This window comes from Aulonocara stuartgranti, assembly GCF_965226115.1.
Source record: "Aulonocara stuartgranti genome assembly, chromosome: 5".
NCBI lineage: Eukaryota > Metazoa > Chordata > Actinopteri > Cichliformes > Cichlidae > Aulonocara > Aulonocara stuartgranti.
The window spans coordinates 1,974,578-1,998,583 of record NC_138943.1 but is presented as its reverse complement, the minus strand read 5'-3'; the positions used below and the strand labels follow the sequence as shown (position 1 = coordinate 1,998,583).

The 24,006-nt window shown below is 44.8% G+C and overlaps 1 protein-coding gene and 1 long non-coding RNA gene across 12 annotated transcripts in view; one reads left to right on the top strand and one right to left on the bottom strand.

Moving 5' to 3' along the window:
• The window catches only part of pcbp4 (poly(rC) binding protein 4), a 202,743-nt gene that overhangs the window by 19,440 nt on the left and 159,297 nt on the right, over positions 1-24,006 (bottom strand). For 8 of the 10 annotated variants that reach the window (XM_082533457.1, XM_082533454.1, XM_082533456.1 and 5 more), the window contains 4 exons: positions 18,288-18,359; positions 7,418-7,459; positions 7,258-7,336; positions 4,316-4,371 (listed from right to left, as the gene is read on the bottom strand). In XM_082533457.1, the coding sequence (XP_082389583.1) occupies positions 4,316-4,371; positions 7,258-7,336; positions 7,418-7,459; positions 18,288-18,359 (249 nt within the window). The remainder of the gene's footprint in view (positions 1-4,315; positions 4,372-7,257; positions 7,337-7,417; positions 7,460-18,287; positions 18,360-24,006) is intronic. The other 2 variants (XM_082533463.1, XM_082533455.1) reach the window with 2 other exon arrangements.
• The window catches only part of LOC309706730, a 58,528-nt gene that overhangs the window by 30,486 nt on the left and 4,036 nt on the right, over positions 1-24,006 (top strand). The window contains exon 2 of one of the 2 annotated variants that reach the window (XR_014276778.1): positions 11,947-12,107. This is a non-coding gene — a long non-coding RNA (uncharacterized lncRNA). Of the gene's footprint in view, positions 1-11,939; positions 12,108-24,006 lie in introns of both variants that reach the window. The other variant, XR_014276779.1, reaches the window with a different exon arrangement.

The following is a 24,006-nucleotide window of genomic DNA, read 5'->3' as shown; positions in this document are numbered from 1 at the left end:
GTGGGTAAAATCAGCTTGAAGCCGAAGCGCAGGGGAGGACGAGGACAGGGCGAGGGCTATTTTTGGGCGATTCCCTGCTGCCCCTGTAATTTGGAGAGGTTTACTGAAGGAGAGAGGGGGGAGACTGCTGTTGTTAAATCGCTAACTGTGAGCTATAGGATGTCATTAAGCTGCTCTGCTTGGCTCTGCTCAGTGACTCACAAACATATCACACACTTGCATGCGCCGGGTCTTAAGCTCCTCTCTGCTGTGTGCTTTTGTGCGTCTTATTCTCTCCGGCCAGTCGTCAACGCACACGAGCGGGGCTGCACGTCTGATGCGTTTCTCTGCACGAGTCTGTCCACGCTAACGGCACACAAAGGCCTGAATGGAGGCCCCAAGAGGCCTCGAAACTGCGACTTCATTTAAACCTGGAAGGTGACGGCACCTGCGGAGGTGTTGATTATCTTGTCAGAATGGAGATGGAGAGTTTCCGGGAAAGAAATGACCTCGCGCTGCTGTTTTTCTTTTCTCGAGCTGAAGCCACAGAGAGGCCAGTGTGACTGAACACGACTGTGTGAATTCCTCAGGAGAAATCAAGTCTCCTGTTAGGCAATGAGGCATGGATAAAGATAGTGTTATTTCTTTACTAACGCCGGCCCTCATCACAGACTATTATCCAGGTGCAGAAACATCTCATCTTTAACCCTCCTCACTAATAATTACTGCTTTGAATGAACCTGCTGCTCCTTTGCTCCTTTGGCACATCTTTGTATTCACAAGCAGATATTAAAGATCTTCTCTTGATAAACAGATCACAGCAGGCTGATAGCAGCTACACATCAGCCTTTTTCAGAAGCACTGACGAGGACAAAAATATCGAGAGAGCGAAGTGCCATCTGCAGGTTTATACTGTAGTTTGCTCGACCTCTCAGTCACCGGCCAAGGAGCAACCTCTAGAGCTGCAAAACTGAGCCAAGGCACTAGTGCCAAAAACTGCAGTTCCTCTAACGTCCACTCGAGGCTCCAGCAGTGAGTCAGTGCCCAAAGTCTCCTGCGTTAAAACCCTGAACTTCAGAGCAGACACAGGCGGCAGTAGCTGCTAGCCTCCCTCAGTTACTGGAGTCCCTGAGCTGGACCTTCTGGAGCATTTTTAATCCAATTATCTGATCAATAATATGGCTGCTGTGGAGTTAACGGTACTAAGAGACAATCTCAGAAGTCTGAGCTCCAGTTTCAGGGAGTGAAATTCAAGGATTTCATTTGGATGTTGCTGAATACTGATTGGCAGATATCAGGTCATTCATGGCTCCAAAAAGCTGACGTGTTAGTGACGGTCCAGAAACGTCCGTCCGGCCATGTGAACGTTGCCGTCTCAGTATGCACACTATGAATATGAATGATTCGTGCAGGGAAATGTAAACTGGAGTTCGTTTGAACAGTGATGCATTCACTTGTTTAAAAAAAATCACTTTTTAAACTGAAGTTAAAAGTTATTTAAAGTGATCCAGCTGCTGACAGGATGTCAGACATTTAAAATGAAGCACTGTGAAGACCCAGAGCCTATTTCCTGTTAATCATCCCTGATTTTGTGTGTGTGTGTGTGTGTGTGTGTGTGTGTGTGTGTGTGTGTGTGTGTGTGTGTGTGTGTGTGTGTGTGTGTGTGTGTGTGTGTGTGTGTGTGTGTGTGTGTGTGTGTGTGTGTGTGTGTAGACAGAGCTGATGGCAGCTCTAAGCAGCTGATGTGTGACAGACTGAATGACTGGCTAACACTCGCTGATGGATGCCGAGAGAGGCAAAGTGGAGGAAGAGTCAAGTGAGGCAGAAAGAGGGAATATATATACTCTCACTGTGTCAATGGGAAAAACACACTGTCTGGCTGTGCTCGGGCTCCTCCCGCTCACATTCTCCTATTTAGCACCGTGTACGTGCAGATAGTCAGTGAACCACATCTAAACCAGCGTTTGGTGCTTTTTATGAACGTTCATGCTGAGCACAGACAGTCAGCTTGTTGCTGCTGGTCAACAGCCTTAAACCCGTGAAGTGGACAAGAGTAAAGTGAAGGTAGCTCGCAGGTCAGGAGGTAGAGCAGGTCATCTACCAATCAGAAGGGCAGTGGCTCAATCCTGGGGGACGTAGGTCACGGAAGAACAAAAACATCTTGTGTGTCCTCAGATTTGAGTAGAAAAGTCCCAAAACTAATAGTTAAAAAATGGAAATAAAGACATTTCAAAGTAAAACCAACATGTCCCCATTTCCCGTTTGTGTTGCATTTTTCACAGTTTCACTACAACTCGGAGAGTAGCAGGAAAGTGTCTGTAGACACGTCCATCACTTCTGTTCATTCAGTCTCTTCAGCATACATTGTTACCGTGATTGTCCAAAATCATGGACAATCTCACATGGTCTATAAAACATCAATATTGATTAAAAACAATGCAAATATTTTAAAAGCTTAATATTAATATACAGCCTGGCTTCACGTTTTCAGAAAACGTCCATTATGAGGCACCAACTTCATCTCAGGCAGCAGACTTCAAAGGATTTAACAGGAATAACTAGTCAGCCGTTGGTTCTCCAGTTTCCACAACAGGTTACATTCGAGGCTTTAGCCTCCCTACAGGTACGCTCTAGCTGCAAGCCTCTTTGCAACCCACCTCGATGTGCATAGAAAAGGCAGTGAGGTCGCAGAAACAGACCCGTGCCACCAAATATAAGAGATGCAAACAGCAGTCAGAAAACTGTCGTGATCGGACTAAATGAGCAACGTTAATGTCTGAGGTCACAGACTCTGATCTTGGCTCATGTGATTAGGTAGAGGATCATCAGGGGGTCCTTTGTCCCTCTTTGGGGGGAAACTCCCACTGGGTTTAAATCTGGGACTCTCCACCATTTGACCTTAGAACTGAAGAAGCTTCTCGGATGAAGGTGAAACGTCTTCAAGCAACTCAAACAAGTCCAGACGCTTTTCTTTGCAAGCTCCTTAGACGACTCTGACCTTTGAGCACCAAATTCTAATGAGCTCATTGCTGAGACAGACGGACAGACATTTCATCCAGGTGCTTAAAACACTGTGTTTGAGTAAGTTAATCCTGACCTGCTAACCACAGAGAGAGCTCCACAGCTCAGTGTGAGTCACGTTATGTTGTCATAATTTTCCTTTTATCATGCGAGTTTGAACACTCACACAAAGTACATGTCAGCTGTAAGCCAATGATCGGGCATGGAGTCCTATTACAGAAGCATGTAAACAGCTTAATGAGCTGGATCATGGTGTGTAAACACAGCCAAACCAAAGAGAGGGCGAAGCATCAAACGGCTGAGCTCAGGCTGAGGGGGGAGGGGGGGAGGCTGGGTGGCCAGAAGCTGTCACAGGAACAAAAGGTCGCCGCTTTGACCTCGAAACAGTCGACACGTCCATCAAACGTCACACGTCCTTGAGCACGATACTGAACTGTTAAGTGTCTGAAAAAAAGCCACTGGGAGCTCTGCAGGGCTGCTCACAGAGAGGAACCGGGCGGGGGCGGGGCCAGCAGTCGGGGGGGTGGGGGTTGTGGGAGAACACAGCTGATGATATACTGCAACACCCCTCCAGGTCCAGGTGTGATTACACTCACAAAACATGATATAAAATCTAAACGCAACCTTGAACTGAACGTTTTCTAATGATGGGAAAATATCAACTCGTTAGCTTAATTAAAGCTGAGAAGAAGCTGTGACTGAAGCCAGCGCGTGCCACACATCTGCCCACTGAAACCACTAAAACCATTCATTTGCACTCTGTGTTATCTGCAGCACTTCACAGCAACCAAAAACTGCAGCCGCACAATTTCAGACTCAAATCTCTGAAAAGTTTGGAGCTGCATGTTTACATCTGACAAAGCAGCAGAAATATAAATGTATGAAGAGGCAGAGGAGCAGCATTGATTTCATTTTTCAGACGAAGCTTCATCTCCGCGGCTGGAGGTTGGCGTGGAGTTTGAATGTTTGGAGAGACAAACGGGGAATGCAAACACACCGACCGACTTCAGCATCACGTTCGCGCTAACATCGTTACACACTGTAAAGCTGCTGTTCTAGCTCAATAAAGGAGGAGGAGGAGCTGCTCTCGATAAGATCAGCAGTTCAAAACCACAGAAAGCCGGAGTGGGCTGAGAGGAGGAGAAACGCTGAAGAGGAGGAGGAAGCTCGTGTAGGAGTGAGCACGAGCTGACCTGTAGGCATGTGTTTTTGTGTAGGTAGAAGGAGATTAGCGGCCGGAGTCACGCTACACTTTCACTCACAAACTTAGAACAGCAAACACGCCTCCTCTGGAGCTGAGCTCTCTCTTACTCACATCGTTGGGAATGAGCAACTCCTGAGACGTGGTTTGGGAATTAGCCTCCATCCCTCCTGGGAGAGAGAGAAGAAAGAGAAAATTCATTTTGAATGATTAGAAAACGTCCAAATCATCAGGGATCAAAACACAACAAACCCCCAATGGCTTCTTTTTCATCACCGTCCTCCACAAACGGGGACTTAGTTTGACTTTGATAAGAGCAAAGTGGGAGGGAAACTGAAAGAAGGGCAAAGCTAGAACAAAGAAGGAAAAACGTTTCAACAAATCATATTTTTATTTTACCCCATTAATAGAAAATGAAGGAATCTCTGTTTGCGCTTTAATAACACTGTTTCTGATTTGGTGAGCACAGCTGGAGTCAGGATGGGTGGTCAGCGTTACTTACTGTACATACATACTCTCCTTTCTTCCTGCTGCTTTCATGACTTTACTTTCAGAAGGAAAGTTTCTGTCAGGGTTAAAACTTCCTGCTGTCCAGTTTATCGTCCCTGCGATCAGGACTCGCTGACCACGGTTTGCAGTACCGATATATTTGTGCCCTGGATGATTCTATCCAACCGGCTAACGAGGAGCCAAAAAACTGATACGCTTTACCCGGACCTTCCCCTCGTTTACGTCCTTTGCTGCAGAAAGGTTTGATCGCTCTGAAACTCTGTGTGTGAGTGTGAGTGTGTGAGACACCCGTCCAACCACGTCTGATGAGTTTTCTACCTGGACTGGGTTGAAATAATCAGTCGCCCCCACGTGACGACTCTCTCGTCGATGGTTCTTTTTGCTGCTTCCGCTTTTCTTTCTTTCCTTTTTCTTCATCCTTTCTCATCTTTTCCTCCCTCCCTGCCTTAGTTTTCATTCTTAAATCTCTTTCATTTTCCTTGTTCCCCATGCCTCACGCACTCATGTTTTCCATCTGTTTCCTCTCTGGTTCTTCTGTTCTTTCTCTCATTTCCTTCTTTCCATTTTCTCCTTTTCTTTATCTTCGTTGTACATGTACACTGACAAAAAACTGGCTATTTTATTCTATTCTATTCTTCTTCTCTGTCCTTTTGTCTTTTTTCTCCTACCTCTTTTCTGTCTTTCACTTCTGTCCTCTGGTCCCTTGTCCTCTTATATAGTTGCTGCTTTCCCTCCTTGAGGAACATCAGAACCTGATTGGCTCCTCTGAAGAGGTGGAGGTGGAGTTCTCTCCTTTGCTACAAAAACCGCATCTGTGACAAATTATTCAATTTCCTGAATTGAATTGTTTTAACGATGCCATCTCTGCGGTCTTATTATTAACGAGGCCAACACAATCAGCTGTTTGCTCAGTCACACCTTTGATTTCCACCTTTTAGTCGATTAGCGGAGCCGTTCTGCAGAGCGGCGTGGAGCCTCACCGATGCAGCCAGAAATCTGCCGGCCAGGTTCGAGTACAGAGAGCTGCTCTGCAGTCGGCCTGTAAGCTCAGCTGGATGCTCCAAATCAAAGCCACCAGGCACAGATTCTAATTCAGAGCCACGCTGCAGAATGAAGCTCGTGCAGCATTCATTACCTCATTATGTACTTGAAAAGATGTCCCACAAACAGACAGGAGAGAGAGCATTGTGCATTTTAAAGGCTGAACTCGGAGGATGTCTGATAACATTCACACATTTTTACAAACATCTCTGTTGTTTTTGATAAAGAGAATGATGAAACTCGACGTAATGACTTTTCCAAAATGAAAATAAGGTTTTTGAATAAATCCGTCTGTTTTTTTTAAGAGGCTGCAGACTTTGACGTCTGTTTTTAGTCCTTTGATTCAAAGTCGAATGTGTGCAGACTGAACACGTATGCGTCTGCTGACAGCTCGTCTCTCTCGCGCTCACGTGCACGTCACCAACATGTGCTGCATGCACACGACGGTCAAATCGCTCAGAGTTCCCAGAATCTCGAGTGGCTGTTTGAGGTTTTAGGCTCAGGTTTGCAGCAGTGTTATGGTTTTATTGTACGCTTTGTGTGACTGCATCAGTGAGCTGGGCTCTTAATTTCCTTTGGAATGACAGAGGGAACCATTATCACACTCTGACTCCTGAGTCTTTAGCGCTCAGCCTCAGAGAGCAGACGTTATCGCGTCAGAGGGAGGTGGGAATCGTCTGGCAACACAGGACACATGGAGGCGTATAGATTAAAGGCAGTTCCTGTTAAATGGACGTTTTCCAGGAAGCACAGTGGTTTGCAGGGTTTCAGGTTTCACTGAGGAGATCAGTCAATAATGAAACTACAGTGAGCACAAAAGCCTCTGTGGCTCTTTTATTTCACAGATCACAAACCGCTCTGTGGCAACACAAACTTATTTTGTTAACCTCTCTGTGGAGTCTGATTTATTATACGACATATTGAACTATTAATCCGAGCCGGACACCGAGACTGTGAGTCGCTCTTTGTCTTGACTTGTAAACACCTGCAGATTCAGACATGCGGGGGGAAAGAGATGTTAACGAGCAGATCGCTCTGAGGCTAAATATTTACTACAGGTATATGTTTATCTAACACAGATATCAGGTTTACACAGGTCGTACTTCTTTGTAATAAATCCAGCTGTCAGATTCACCCAGAGAACATCTGCTAAAGCAGCTCCATCAGTGTGTGGGAGAAAAGCTCTTATATCAGAAGTTAATGACTCTTGGAATGTGTTTGATCAGTAGATTAGTTTGTGGTGGACTCCGATCAGAAGAGAGTCGGGCTAAGGATGGAGGGGGAAGCCCCAGTGTCAGATAAAGAAGGATTATTTTGAACTGGGACTCATGCAAAGCTGCTCGAGCAGAATCTAAGAATCCAAATATTGAGCTGGAAATAAGAGGTTACCTGTAATTCCTTGTGTGTGTGTGTGTGTGTGTGTGTGCGTGTGTGTGCGTGTGTGTGCGTGCGTGCGTGTGTGTGTGTGTGTGTGTGTGTGTGTGTGTGTGTGTGCGTGCACATACCAGGCAGTACTTGTGTAGCTGACTGGCTGATGGGGGCCAGGCCTTGCTGCTGCATCGACAGCTGGTGCAGCTTTGCTAACTGACAGGAACAGAGATGGAAATCAGACAGAAACAAGCGACGATATCAAAGATGAGCAGAGTGAATAAAGCAGCTGTTTACCTCTGAGTGAGGAATGCCGTAGTGGCTCTGTACTGCATACGTCTGAAACAGAAAAATACAGAAGGTTGATGTTATCACCTCATTATCCATCCAGCCTGGAGTTCATCATGAGGTTCAGTTTGATCAAAAGTCCAACAGACAGACAAGAAAAGACAGGAGAGGCTTTAAAATGTGGAAAAGTTTGGTGCGGCTGCTTTAAGGTCATTTAGAGCGATCAGACATCTTCCCTCTGATTAGTGAAAGCTGCAGATGAAGTAGATGAAGAGAGTTCTGCAGCAACTGTGTTGAAACATATCGTGCATCATTTATGATTTTCCTTAAAAGTTGTAAGAAAATTGTAACACTTTTTTTAAGGTCTCTCTTTGGAAATGAAGTATTCCCGCCGGCTTGGGAACGCTTCAGTATCTCTGCCCATGAGCTGCAGGTGATGGTCAAGGATGGGAAGGTTTGGACTTCTCTGCTGACAATGCTGGTTCCCCGACCCGGACCCGGATAAGCAGCAAGGCGCTCCGTACCTTCTGCATTTGATCCATCTTTCAGATCTCCATTTGTTTTCAAAGGCGACCGTGGTTCAGGGGGTTGGGGAGCTCATCTGTGACCAGAAGGTCGCCAGTTCGATCCCCCAACTCTTCCTGTCCTGGTTGTTGTGTCCTTGGGCAAGACACTTCACCTACCGCCTACTGGTGATGGTCAGAGGGGCCAGTGGTGCGATATGGCAGCCTCACTTCTGTCAGTCTGCCCCAGGGCAGCTGTGGTTTGCCTGCACCAGTGTGTGAATGAATAGTGGAACTGTAAAGCGCTTTGGGTGCCTAAAAAAGCGCTATTATTAAAGTTGATACTTTTGCCGTGATTATAAATTCCTTCGTCGCACGAGTTTCTGTATTTTCTGTGCCTGAAACCAAACCTTCACTCTCACCTGCACCTGCGTCACCTTTTATTTTTAAATCCTTGAAGATTTTTAATATAGATACAGCGAAGCTTTTGCTCATAATAAAAAGTAGTTGATGAAAAACGTTGACATTTTCCAATCTCTCCGGAGCTTCGGATACAAAGCCCATAAACCAATTCAAAGACCCCGAAAAGCCCGTCAGTTAAAGGTCTTTTCCTCCGTCTTCTGCGAGTACAGAGGGAAACGCCGTCAGGATTAATGCTCCGTGATGCTCGGAGTTACTGAAAACACGACTATGAAAACGAGTTTCCCTCGATCATCCAGTCCATGTTTTATCTGTCCAACATCATGACTCGAGGAGTTTGCAGACGGCTTCCCAAATCCCTCGCTGAACTTCAAAGAGGAGCAGCGCGTCCACAGGCGAAGCATGAGACGGCTGCAGGGGAGGTGGTGTGTGTGTGTGTGCATGAGCAGCGGGACAAAGTTGGTGTGGATGCATTCTAGATACTGCAGAGACGCTTGTGTGTCTCCCCGAGGTTGACCAACCTTATATAAGAGATCTCAGACTGTGCTGCTGAACTTTTGACTCCTTTTGGCAGCACTCCGGGATGTGGAGGATCCACAGAATCCAGCTCCAAAGACTCTGACTCTATAAGAGTAACGGACCCGTGTGAGCTCTGCTTGATATTTATGCACCGTTGTGAACCTGAAAGTCTACCTAATGCAAATGGTCCGTGCGGGGTCCAACACGGAAAGCACCATATAAATTTTTATGCGCGGTTTAATGCATCATGAATGAGAGAGTCTGCTCCCGCACGTCTGGGATTCTCCGAGCAGGAGACGACAGCAGAGAATGTCAGACTGACGAACTTTGTTCCTCCTTTTAGGAACGACCGTCTGATGTCGGCGCCGATATTTAAGAAGCTCCTCAGTCAGCCGCTGATGCTCTGCTGGAGCGCTCCGTGGACGCCCACAGAGCCTCGTCCACGAACCTCACTGTAAACCAGAATAGCTGCTGTAACCACGGTAACATGTTTCTCCAATCAGAAACGGTTTTTAGGAATAAAAGCTTATCTTTGGATGGGCTTCGTTTTTCTTCTGCTGTCTAAAGTTTAGGCGAGTTGAGGCTACAGATGGACTGAGTCATGTGACTCCATGCAAGCAGCTCATTCGTCAGTGTAGGAATACTTAAAAAATACAACATCGGACACAAAGGTACATTTAAAATGGACGTGTTATAGGCGTGTGCATTAAGGTTGAGCGATTGGACGCATTTATCGACCATCAGTTTGCTAATGATGTTGTTTGAAGCTAAGAGAAGAAGTCAATGGAGCAAACTAATAGTGCTGCATTATATGATTAAATATTTCCGTCCTGGAAGCATGTGCTGCTCGACAAAAGTTTTCAGCACCTCGACGAATGGCTCCTTTTCCACGGTATGAAACGACATCACTTCCTTTGACAGATATTCAGCGTGCGCTGTGTCCACCTGGGGCTGTCCTTTTCATATTTAACCGTTTTAGTAAAAGCACTTTGGATATTCTGCTGGTGAAAAGCTTTTCTTGAGCTTGTTGATGGAAAGCTGGTGATAGCCGAGCATACTCAGCTGGACGGCGAACACTTAAATGCTCATGCGAGTTAGTCGTGTTCGAGTCCTTTGCTGCTGCCGTACGTCTGCACAGCGGCAGCTTTGCCTCTTTCATCCGGTTTAGTGCCAAAGAAATCCCAAACTGACGACTTTGGGGGTTTTTGGCAACTAGTTCCTCCATGTTTGGACTTCTTTGTTCTAAATAGGTAAATCGGTCCATGCACGATTACATTGCTTCGCCCATCAAAAAGTCACCTGCATGAATAAATCACTAATCGTTGTTTCTTGGACCGATGAATGTTGGCTGGAAAAATTTGACATATCGCCCGACTTTAGGGCAACTGTAAGTCTTTGTAATGCTATAGCCCTTTGTTTTTAGTAAAGACTCATTGTACTGAAGTGTATTAGTACTTATTGCACAAATGCAAATATGCTCACTACACTTCAAATACACAAACTAAAACTGATGCTAGTCTCCCCCGCACAAACAGCCGGAGCCTCCGACTGTATGGAAGCAAATTAAGAGTAGCGCTGTGGTCACATCTTTCAAGGCTGTCAGCATGTCTTTCACATAATAATCCTGCTTCGCTTCAGGCTGTTTCAGAGCGTGAAGTTCAACCTTTGACGAAAAAAAGCTCCTCTGACAGCCGATCACTCAGAAGCGGAGCAGTGACACCTGTCATCTCCAGTAAAGACAGCCAAGAAAGGGAAAGGTCACACTGGAGTAGACACACGTTACTCGTCTAAATCTGATGGATCGTTTGAACAAAGTGGGACGGCGCTCATTTCCACTGTGACGGGATACACTGCTGCCTCCTGAAGACCCCTCCCTGTGCAATCACGCCACCTATTAACTTCATTTACCGATGAAGCGTTCCTGTTGAGGTGCAGGAACAGTCCCCTCAATTATAAGGCAATGACTCTACAATCAGACACAGTTTTTATTTTTCAGTGGGGATGACTCCGGCTCCTCAGCCAAAGTCTTTCACTGGTTTCCAGTGCCACTGAGCGCTGAGGATCCAACGCACATCATCACGAAGGGAAACTCGACTAAAGTGTCTTCTACGCGACTGGACTTCTTCAGTCCATGAATGTTCAGACCACCATTTCTCAGATGAGAGGTGAAACGTCTCAGAGGTGACGTGGTTTTCTTTCCAAGCTCCTTAGACTATCGACCTGCACAGAAACACTAAACTGTCTTCTTCTCTTTGACACCTAAGCTAAAATCTGATGATGGCACATTTTAGCCATTCTGGTAACATCGACTTCAGGCTCCACGATGAACACACGGAAATCCAGATTTCACTGCTTTAAGCACCTCTTTTCCAAACAGCCTGCGTTACCTGCATTTAGTTAAAAGCTTCGTACTAATTTCCTCTAAAAACTCGTTGTTTACTCTCACTGAAACATGCTTAATGCCATTTCAAACACGTTATCACAGCTAATTATCCCACCGGAGAAATCCTCACAGCTGCAATCTCGAAATAAAGATTAACGTTTAATCCCAGAAATGACTCCATGACTACTGCAGATGAGTTTGTCACCAGAGCGAGAGACGCAATCATGATGTGACTCGTCACAAACGCAGTATACGAATCCTCTTCGTCTCTCAGTCGCTGCCTCCTCTTCCTCTCTCTGCAGCCTTAATAATGAATTAAAGGCGTTAATCTCCTCACGCTGTCACTGAACTCTGCATTAACCCTCCCTCCATTGCTTCTTCCATCACAGCTCTTTTCTCTAAAACCTCTTCGTTTCAAACATTCCTTCACATCCTTTTCTGCGTCTTTCTTCGTGCTCTCCTGCCATCTCTTCCCTACAGTCACGTGATGAGTACCAGCAGCTTCCTGGTTCTTCTGAGTGATTTGTGGCCACATCTTAACCAGTAATGATCACTTTCTCTGATTAAAACAAAAATCAAGTCATGCTTTTGAGTGCTGAGGTGATTCCTGTCTGACACAAAACTCTGCAGGACGAGTCCACAGTTACTGTTCAACTCTTCACTGTGTGGTGATTAAAACTTTGTCACTTTACTTTGACATCCTGAGCCTGCAGAAAACTCTGAAATAACGTGAGGACGGAGACGATTCAAGAGTTTCGGAGCTGAGACTGAGACTGTCCGGTCATTCGTACGAGCCAATCGGGAAGCTGCTGATCAGTGGACCTAACTGTCATGAGAGGAGTGTAAAAGATCTGATCGATCATCAATCACGTATGTAAGTAACAATATTCTGATAATATTCTTCACAGCAAAACTGACACTGATGTCACTCCAAAGCAGAGCGACCGATCCTCCGATGTTAAACGTCTTTTTATCGATTTGTTACCAAAGACGAGGTTTTTCTACATTTCTCTTCATTTCACACACACACACACACACACACACACACACACACACACACATACACACACACACACCACTTAGCTATAGTTGGCGTGCAGGCCTGTCAGTGTGATGGAGTAAAGTGCTCTTCTGTTCTACTTCGCACACTTGTGTTGTTTCTAGAGTCCTATTTGTCATCCTGTCTGGGAGCCACGCTGTCTCTGTGTCTCTGAGGACAAACAGCTGATCTGCAGCGAAGTCAGTGAGCTTAGTTTGGCTAACTTGGATCATGTAAAGCTTTTATCCCATTTAACCTGTGTGTGTTGCTGCCAGCGTGGATCTGTCTCCAGATCAGTGGCTCACAAAGATTCTCTGTTTTGGGTTCTGCTTCTTTATAATCGTCCGTTTACTTACTGCAGTTTTAGTACAATCACACAGCCGGGATGATGAACGGGAGCTGTGGCGAAGCTCCAACACAACAACGTGTCAAAGACGCTGTTTTAAAACATTTACAGGGAGTTTTACTTTCAGAACAACAGACATGCAGTTGGTGAGCGTCTGCTAGCTGTTGCTAGCTGTTGCTCGCTGTTGCTAGGTGAAACTGCTGTCAAAACCCTCCTTGTGACTGCTTTGGTCACTAACAGGTTGCCATGGTTACCTCTAGTTTATATGGAAGACGCAGACTCGTCTGCAAACATTTGCCACCTACTCGTTCAGCAAACGAAGAACGTGATGCCAACTGGAAACAGAAACGATTTATCTTCAAAGTAAAAGTTGCTCATTTTAAAATGTGTTGGTTTCAGGCTGAGGCCCGAGCTTTTACTTTGAAGGCAAACCTTCTCCACGTCCTCTCTGTGACAAGCTGCCGCTCGGTCGTTAGTTAGCAAAGCGAGTTAGTGTCTGGTGATCAAAAACAACCACAGGAGGTTTTTGGTGCAGCATCCTCACTGTGACCAGTTTCACTCGGCCAATCTCTGTGACTCAGGCAAGCTCTTTTAGCTCCTCCCCCTTAATACAAACTTTCTTCTGATTGGTTGCCTCTCACAAGCTCAAGGTCTTACCCACAGGTGGGCTGAGCTGTTGTTGTCTCAGCCTCCTGACGCACTTATGGTTCATCAACTTTAAAATCCAGTTGACTTTCTTCTCAAGTTATTTCATTCACAAACTTGGGCGTCCAAGCTGAATAAATCCACTTTAATATCAGATTTAAACATTTCTTATAGTGTGAATAAGACACGCAAAGAACAACAATGGTAAATTCTAACACACAGCACGACCTGCTGAGTGACTTCATGCTTCGCGCTGATCCCAGAGACTTTATTCTAAATGTTTCACGGCTTAATTACGATTGATTTTGGCTTGAATCCTTTTCCCGATTAAGAAACAAGGAGATCATTCACCATTTGCTAAAGATGTAGCACTTTCACACCACCAGCAGTTTCTTCGGACTAAAATCTGAAATACTGGATGTCGAGAAGCCGGAGAATATAAAAATCATATTTGAAAATAAAAACTCATTTATTGTGGTAATCATTTCAATTTACCTCGAGTCAGAAGAACATTTTACAGTGAAGCAGCCGAGCTTGTATTCACTCCATTCAGCTCAAACAAGAAAAGAGAAGTTCATTCCTCTAAATTGCTTTTCCGAGGTTACCGTGTGTTTGTCTCTGCTTTTCTCCACGAGGTTTTCAGCTTCGTCGGGCAGACGCTGCCGACTGTGGATCTGGGTTTCAAAGGCAAAGGTGACGACGGGAAAAACACCGTTTAAAAACGCTGAGAGGGGATGTGTGCATCTTTTATGAAGCCATGAGCCGCTGCAGTCACACCCTCAGATGATCACTCACAGAGGCTCTGCTGGATGAAAGAATTTTAAATGTAGAAGCAACGTGGCCCGAGGCCGCTTTTAAGCCAACACGACGCAGCGATGGCGGGTTCAGCGTCTGGCTGAAGGACGTTTGGCTAATGACGGCGACACACCGGCCGCAACAACCTGACCTCAGACCGTTACGTCTGGTCTGAACACCCGCGCCCTTGACATGAAGCTATTTATGCACCAGCGCTCACCGGGGGAAAAAAACCTCGTAGAAGAGGCGCAAAATTTTATCAGATTGTAGGTTTGATTCATGCACGAGTACACGTGAGATATGTGAGAAAATCTGGATACACTTCAAGACGATAAGAGCTCAGAAATTATGCCCAGATCAGTAAGTCACATAATTTCAGTTACAGTCACACAACACACACAACAAACCCAAACACATTAAAGTGGATTTAACATACGTGCATAAACCTGACCTACAGGCTGATGTACTGCCAGCTCGCAGACTATTCATCACGCTGTCCTAAAACAGCTTAGGAGAGATTAATGGCCAAAATCTGCTATCTGCTCACTTCCTGCATGGTGCAGGTGCTGTTAGCAAAACATGAAGTCAAGAATAACGTGAACTCCTGGGCCATGAGGCGGGTTCAACACAGCAACAACGAGGCTCAGCGGTCAAACAAATACGGTTACTAAAAACGGTAAATAGAAGCAGAGTCTGTCACATGACAGTGATGGTGTAACCCGCCTACGGCCAGCAGAGCGACTTACAAAAGCTGTACGATATATGAAATACAAAGAGGTTAAACAACATACTGCAGCAGTGTGTGTGTGTGTGTGTGCACGCTGGTCAGTGAGGCGGGGAAAGGTGTGTTACAGTTACAAAGCCTGTCTGAAGGTCCTGAGCCTTCACACCGCGCTGTCATAGAACAGCCATTTACTCCATCAAATTAATATCCACACCTGTGTTTTTAACCAAGGATAAATATAAAACTAGAATTCAAATCTATCCTCGGACTACTACAAATATGACATCAGGTCCAGAGCAGTTTTAAAATTACTTGCAGCCAACGGGGAAAACAAAGAAAACCCCCCAAACTATATTAACTCTGAGAAAGGCTCCGTTCCCGACGCGACCCCAATATGGATAAGCGGACGAGAACGGAAGGATGGATATATTAAATCTATAAAACCAGATTTCTTGATCTTTCTTACTGATAAGAAGGACAGACAAAGCCTGTCTGTGCTCACAGGTCTGTAAAAGGAAACTGACAACGATTTCACCCCCGCTGGTCTCTGCTCTCAAACGCAGTCCGCTCCAGAGCAGGTTAGCTGCATAAGTTACCATGGTGATGTGCACGCAGGGTTAACCCTGAAGTCCTGAAACCCGCTTCGATGCAAAGACCTCTGCTCGTTCAGGCAATGACCGCCGGTCACGAGGCACCGCTCATAATCTCCAAACCTCAGCCTCAACAACCAGCATCCAAGTAACATCGACTAGAATCACCATCCCCGATGGTGCTGCATCGTTTCTTTTATTATTGTATGAATCATGGTCATTATTAATACCTGTGTTTTTAAGGTATTTTGCTGGAGACATGATATTTTCCTGTAAATGTGATTAAACGTGCAGTTTTGTTGCAGGTGAGCTTCATGAGCTGCTTTAACGTGCCAGACTGCAGGTGTGTGTCTGTCTCCTAGAAACGACATTTAATTAGAGCTAATGTGCATCAGAAAACGCTCTTTGAGGGAACTCGGTGATGTTTGCATCGAGTTTACGAGTAACTTGATGAAGAAATGTTGTTAATTAACAACTCTGAGACTCCATTAGAGTCTCAAGGAAGTTTGTGGTACTCAACATATCCAGCACATCAACACACCGTGGAGCTCTGGTTCAGCTGCTGCAAAGCAGGACAGCTGTTATTGAGCATTAGAATAATGAGGCTGTATTGAGTGTTTGTGCTTTTGATAGCTTCCCACCTGCTGTACGTTTTGGATTCATTAAGCCACTTTTAAGCCTGTTTGAGGACTGTGAACATGATGGCAGCCCTCTAGGATACAAGCACATAAAAAATGACCCGTGCATTCCCCGATCCATCCTCGCAATTATAGCCAACGACTGTTTCACAGGCTCCACTCCTGCTTCATTTGTGTTTCAGAGCAAACAATGAGTCGGGGGAAAATTCGTTAACGGATGCGTTTCCTGGGAGGTGAAAGCACCGAGAGCGAGGAGGCCGACCCCTCTCAGCTTTTAACGGCGATTAAACTGGCCAGGAGGAGCTGCTCGGCATCCCCGCTCGTCTCTTCATCTTTCCCTCTCCTTCCCTGCACTTTTTCCCGTCTCGATTCGTCACGTCTCTTTTCCTCCTTGATTCCGTGTTTTTCTTTGCCTGTTTTGTACTTTTTCTCCACGGCATTCGTCTTCGCTCAGCCTCGGCTATCGTGCGCCTGCATTTTGTTTGCTTTTAATGTGAAAAAGAAGATTCATGTTTACTGAGCTCCTCTGTGCAGAGGTGTTAATCTGGCATCCTTGACCGCACTGACCATCTGTTTTTACGATGCCAGTGTCGGCTGCAGCGCAGCAGCAGCATGATTGAATTCGGGTCCTTTGGCTCGCTCCCCGGCCCGAGGGCGGCGGTTGTTTACCTGCCTCACACGACCGACCGAAACAAAAAGATCTGTTGATTTAGAGCGAAAACTGAAACAAAGCACTGGCGTGTGTTGGCGATGAACCATTTAAGCAAAAAATCTGAATAAATAGGAGGCGAGCTTTTGCATTGTGTGGGGAATGAGGACCGAATGGGAAGAAAGGGTTTGATCTGCAAATTGAGTGCAGCTGAAAAACGACATAATTATCCTGAGAAAAATTCGAGTTATGTGAATAGAATTGCATAAAACAGCAAACTGAGGACTTTGCAAATAAAGACACTTGAAAGAGTTTTTCAGGAACTTTTATATTGTTCTATGAACTTTTGCCAAACACGTCACGTTTGAAACTTTGTCAAATCTTTTAGTTTAGTCAGATTTTTCTACTCCTTTCTACTAGTATTTGCAGCCAAACCCAAGGTTTGGGACCTTATTTGTCTTGATCCTCCAATGACAGGTCATCTCTCATGAGTAGCACTGGGTGCTCCAAAAGAAGCAGGCTCAGGGAGGGGCAGCCAGTAGGCGTTCTCCCAAAATGGCCCAAAGATTGTGGGACACGGCTGCAGGTTCAACCGTGCAGAAACAGGATGAGCCCAAGAAAATGAACTCCAGCAGGCCACCGGTGTGAACGTCTCTGACCAAACAATCAGACACAGACTTCATGAAGGTGTGTCTTGTGTCTTGAGGGCCATCAGTAGGCCCTGTGCTCTCGGCCCGGGACTACGGAGCCCCGTTGGCCGTAGAATACCAGCAGTGGCAGGTCCACAGCAGATGCCCTGAGTTTCTCAGAAATGAGAGCAGGTTCACCCTGAGCACACGTGACAGACGTGGAACGCTCTCATGGAGAACGTTATGTCTGTAAGATCGCTCAGCGTGAGTGTTTGGTGGTCAATCAGCGATGGACGCACAGGCCTGTACAGGCCAGGCAGCAGCACCCTGACTGCCATCAGGTATGGCGCTGGTGCAGTGTGTCCTGGGTTCCTCCTGGTGTACGACATGTGGTGAGAGCGTGCAGGCAGTTCCTGGAGGATGAAGGAATCGATGCCACCGATGGTCCTCGGGCTCGTCTGATCTAAATCTAATAGAAGACCTCTTGGATGTCACCAGGTTGCCCCTCAGACTGTCCTGATCTAGGAGGACATCCCCCAGGACACCGTTCATCGTATTAGGAGCGTGCGCCGCCATTTTCAGACAAGCATACAAGACAAGCACGTGGACAAACTGCTGAGTACCGTTTGGAGTTGCTGCAGTGGCTAGCCTGATGCATCATCACTTTGATTTTCAGAGCTGTGCAGGTCCTTTCATTCCTAACGCTGAGTCCATATCAGTGCTGATAGATGTGTTTTCAGTGTGTTCTCTAATCTTTTGAGCAGTGCATATATTTGTACTCGCAAAATTAAATCATTAAACTTTTACAAATGTTTGCAGGGCTTCTCATTACATCGTATAGTGAACACATTTCAGTCTGGAGCAGCTGACTGCAGCTCTAAATGTTTCCATCTTTCCAGCCCAGCTTCCAGTCAAAGCAGCTCGTTGGTAGATGGAAACAAAGGCAGTGATGCAGTGACCTTTGACCCTCGACCCTTGCCCCCAGGCGGCCATACTCACTTGCTGCAGGTCCACTCCTCCCTGTGCCACTGAGAACAGGGGGTGAGAGCCAAAGTCTGAAGCCTCGAACACCTTCAGCCGGCACAGAGAGACACAAGCAGAGTCAACGCCACGGTTAGAGCTCAGAACTGATCAAACATGAACAACCTGGTCACTGCAGAGCGGCTCGGGATCCTTCATCGCCACAGCTGTTCGACGTACAGCTAAACCTGTGTGAGGCATGCAGCGTGGACACTGTTACACACTAACTAATGTCAAGCTGGGTCAAATCTCCCCTAGAAATTAAAGTCATGCACAGTCACCTCATGAGACTATTAAACTTGAGTTAGTAAGACTACGTAAAGGAACTGAAACTGATCCCAGCTTTTACCTTATAAAGAAACAATTATTATCATACTTATGAAAGCATTATACCAACAATGTCTCACTAACTGTAAAAGCAGCAATAATTGTGTTAATTTAATAAGAAAAATGTGGCCTTTAATTTTACGAGTGTCCTTAAAAACTATTTTCTTTATGTCACTGAATCGGCTGTAAGTTGCTTTAACCTGAGCAGTGTTACTCAGCTGATTACATAAGTGTTTCCTCTGCTGCTGCAAGAGCTCAGAGTCCTTGTGTATTTATTTGTAAGACATTTTGAAAAGCAAAGGTAAAGCCAGCAAAGACCAGACGCACAGAACAAGTAACAAAAACAGGTTTTCCATGTGATTCTGCAATGAGAAGCAGAAATCAGTAAGAAACCATCAAGAGTTCATTTAGTTTCCCATTTACTGCTAGATGAGAAGATGAAGTGGAGCAGAATAAATACTTTATCATTCTCTGAAAGAAAACTGCCATGTGGCAGCGTGAAGGCAGCGTGACGCCAAAGGTGTGCCGATGCTGTCGGACCGCTGAGACCGTCTCCAAAGGCCAAACTGCCTGGAGATGCACTGAAATGACTTGTTTTAACAAGTCATTTGTTTTAACAAGATGGCTGAGATTCAATTTGCATCAGTCTTATTTTTATAGCCCCCCCCCCCCCCCCCCCCCCCACACCAACGGCCGGCTCAAGGTGGCGACGCTGAAAACCAGAGAAGGAACGCATGAAACGGAACAGCGACGTTTAGTGACGTGTGCGATCGGCCAACTAGACGTTTCAACGTTACTCCTCTGCTACGCAGCACTAATAACGCCATTCATTTAAAATATTAATATTTCACGCCAGCTAGTGATTGGTTCTTGGCTCTTATACAGCGCCCCGGCCTCTTTCTGTTGTAAATGAGGTGGAAAGTGAAGCAGATGGTTCTGCAGTACTTTGCTAATGTCATGTAGACTGTAGTGAAATAAAGTGGCATGTACTGAAGCATTAACGCGTCCTGCACACGCATGTGTACAAACAACCAAAAACGCTGCAGTCTGAGGTTCTGTGTCTGAAGTTACTCACAGTTCCACACTTTTAAACATGTTTTGGTTATTGAAGGCTGTGATTAATGGAGTATTTGTAAAATGATTTGATTCCATTATTCTCAAATGTTTTCTTTACAACTAATCTTGATTTTTCCATCTAATTTATTCATCTGGTAAACGAACCATCTCTGTCTCAATGTTTTTATTATTCGTTTCTTGTTAAAAGGGATGTTTTTCCTCTCTACTGTTACCTTGTTGGGCTTCCATCATTTTTGTCTTTGCAGGTATAAAAAATAAAACTGAATGAACGTAATGTTGTGACCGGAGGTCCGACAAGCTAATCTAAGATGTCATAATTGTGTCTAAAGTTTGCAACCTGCCACTCACTGGAAATCAGTGTAGGAAGCATCAGTGCAGTAGTAATCTCACTGATCTTGGCTTATAGTAAACTAGCTTTCCCCAAACGTTAAACTGAGGACATGAAAGGGTTTCTTTAGACTCCGTCTAGCTTGAGCTTTTGTTCAAATATGCAGCTCTGCAGAATAACAAGCAAACACAACGACTGATTTCTGTCTCTGTCACTTAAACTAAAGTGCTGGTGGAAAACTTTGATGCACTAAAGTTATAAAGGACCTTGTTTTATTGAATCTTCTTCAGCATTGATTTTACTTTACATGAGATTTTAGGGTTTCGAGTTGATGAAATACAAACTGTCCCACCGCTGACTGCAGCAGCGCCTCAGAGTTCATCCACAAATAACCAAATGCCCCAGACAACTACGCAGAGAGACGTCCAAGTCAATCTCCAAACAATCTGTGCTGCAGTCCAGTGATGTGTGACCAAGTACAGACAGATCTCAGTTGTGCCACTCTCTTAGGGAAAAATAAAAATCATGCAGGTCTCGGACTGACCAAATGACAACCTGCGCGCTGCTAAGCTCCGATGCACCGTCGAGCCTGAGCGCACACGGCAAGATTTCTGCAACCAATTAAGCATCAGAGTTTTCAAAGCAAACTTTTCAGAATTCAAGGTACTTTGAAAACCCTACAGGGAGAAATCGTGCAGGATTTTTCTACTTTGGTTTTGTTATGCGTGAGCAGAAAGTGCTAATTGGGGGCAAACGAGGTCAGAATATTTGGATCATTCAGCTTTCATTCAGTTCAATTCTCTGGTTTACAAAAACAACACCAGGGTGACAAATATCAGGCTCATAACAGTTAATATCCACATTTAGTATTCAATGATATCAGTGAACTTATTATTTCTGTGGCTCTTAAAGTATGCAAGCATGAGATGAGCATACAGGGAGTGCAGAATTATTAGGCAAGTTGTATTTTTGAGGAATAATGTTATTATTGAACAACAACCATGTTCTCAATGAACCCAAAAAACTCATTAATATCAAAGCTGAATGTTTTTGGAAGTAGTTCTTAGTTTGTTTTTAGTTTTAGCTATTTTAGGGGGATATCTGTGTGTGCAGGTGACTATTACTGTGCATAATTATTAGGCAACTTAACAAAAAACAAATATATATTTATATATATATAAATATATATAATATATATAATATATATATATATATATATATAAAAACAAATATATATATATATATATATATATATATATATATATATATATTTGTTTTTATATATATATATATATAAAACAAATATATACCCATTTCAATGATTTATTTTTACCAGTGACACCAATATAACATCTCCACATTCACAAATATACATTTCTGACATTCAAAAACAAAACAAAAACAAATCAGCGACCAATATAGCCACCTTTCTTTGCAAGGACACTCAAAAGCCTGCCATCCATGGATTCTGTCAGTGTTTTGATCTGTTCACCATCAACATTGCGTGCAGCAGCAACCACAGCCTCCCAGACACTGTTCAGAGAGGTGTACTGTTTTCCCTCCTTGTAAATCTCACATTTGATGATGGACCACAGGTTCTCAATGGGGTTCAGATCAGGTGAACAAGGAGGCCATGTCATTAGTTTTTCTTCTTTTATACCCTTTCTTGCCAGCCACGCTGTGGAGTACTTGGACGCGTGTGATGGAGCATTGTCCTGCATGAAAATCATGTTTTTCTTGAAGGATGCAGACTTCTTCCTGTACCACTGCTTGAAGAAGGTGTCTTCCAGAAACTGGCAGTAGGACTGGGAGTTGAGCTTGACTCCATCCTCAACCCGAAAAGGCCCCACAAGCTCATCTTTGATGATACCAGCCCAAACCAGTACTCCACCTCCACCTTGCTGGCGTCTGAGTCGGACTGGAGCTCTCTGCCCTTTACCAATCCAGCCACGGGCCCATCCATCTGGCCCATCAAGACTCACTCTCATTTCATCAGTCCATAAAACCTTAGAAAAACCAGTCCTGAGATGTTTCTTGGCCCAGTCTTGACGTTTCAGCTTGTGTGTCTTGTTCAGTGGTGGTCGTCTTTCAGCCTTTCTTACCTTGGCCATGTCTCTGAGTATTGCACACCTTGTGCTTTTGGGCACTCCAGTGATGTTGCAGCTCTGAAATATGGCCAAACTGGTGGCAAGTGGCATCTTGGCAGCTGCACGCTTGACTTTTCTCAGTTCATGGGCAGTTATTTTGCACCTTGGTTTTTCCACACGCTTCTTGCGACCCTGTTGACTATTTTGAATGAAACGCTTGATTGTTCGATGATCACGCTTCAGAAGCTTTGCAATTTTGAGACTGCTGCATCCCTCTGCAAGATCTCTCACTATTTTTGACTTTTCTGAGCCTGTCAAGTCCTTCTTTTGACCCATTTTGCCAAAGGAAAGGACGTTGCCTAATAATTATGCACACCTGATATAGGGTGTTGATGTCATTAGACCACACCCCTTCTCATTACAGAGATGCACATCACCTAATATGCTTAATTGGTAGTAGGCTTTCGAGCCTATACAGCTTGGAGTAAGACAACATGCATGAAGAGGATGATGTGGACAAAATACTCATTTGCCTAATAATTCTGCACTCCCTGTACTCAGTGCAAAATGATCTTGCTCGCAATTCTGAGGCTGTTTCAATTTTAACAATCACGTCGATTATCATGAAGTCTTTTTCTGTTTTATATTCATAAATCACCAAATGCTACAAACCATGAAGCTGTTCTTTGTCACTAAGCCAAATCAACCTATCAGCACACAGGAAGGCTGCATTCATGCTAACTGGGTCTCTAGAAGGAGAGATGTTTGTTGTCACCACCGCCTGACCTGTGAGCTTTTAGCCCCAACTCAGCATCTTCAGGCTGTCTTCCTCTGGTGTGTTGGGTTTGATGAAAAATTAAATGTAGCAGAATCTGGATGATTCTGAGGAACGAAACATGCTGCTTGTGCTTCTGTAGCTTCAGTTTCTTTAGAAATCTGGACGACCACATTTCCAGTTTGTGCCTTGTCGATAAGAGTCAATAACAGTGGTGTAATCCAAGCTCAACAAGAACAACTTTACAAGGTCAACGGGTTAAACGGGAAGGATGTGACTGCGGTACGCTGGGAATCTCTGGGGTTACGCTTAAAGAAACACACAGAGAGATTTTGTAGCACAGCCGTAACACAGTGACTCACAAAGGGCCATAAATGTGTTTCTACTGACTGTCAAAGGGCCAAGAGACTCCCAGACTTAAGCTAGCAGAGGCACAAAGAGTCTTAACAGCAGCTTCTCGTGCTTCTAGCTGTCATTTCACTGCAGGGACTTTCCCCAGGACTAAGAAACTTAGAAAGATATAAAATCCTCTACCTGTGTTTACACTGGAGCAGCCTTGGGCTAAATGTTGAGCCACTTCTACCCAGAACATGTTTTTCTCTGTCGATTAATACTTTCTGTAAATGCAGGAACGTTTAGGTTGGGGTTTATGGCGCTCAGCATCACTGAGCATTTATTTTAGTAGATGTCACAGTTTCATTTGTAAACTCTGCAAATGCAAACAAGTAAAATATGTGCTGTTTTTGTTCAATAACACTTGGAGAAACATTATTAGGCTGTGTGGAGATCAGGGAAATTATTTTGCTGCTATTGTCCAGATTAATAATATAATCTACAGTATTGATATTGCATTCAGATGTTTAAACAGTGTGTGTCTTTCAGAAAGCCACAGGCTGACAGGAAATTGCAGGTTTGCAGAGTGTGCCTGTTGCAGAACTGAAACCGAAAGCAGGGTCTAAGTGCAGGTTATTCTGAGGATTACATGTAAGGATGAGCCTCTGTTCTGGTGAAAAGTCAGAAGTGCAACGGGTGAGATGAGAGAGCATTTAAGGACGACACACACACACACACACTCAGTTAGAGAGAATCATTTATAGGTGAGAG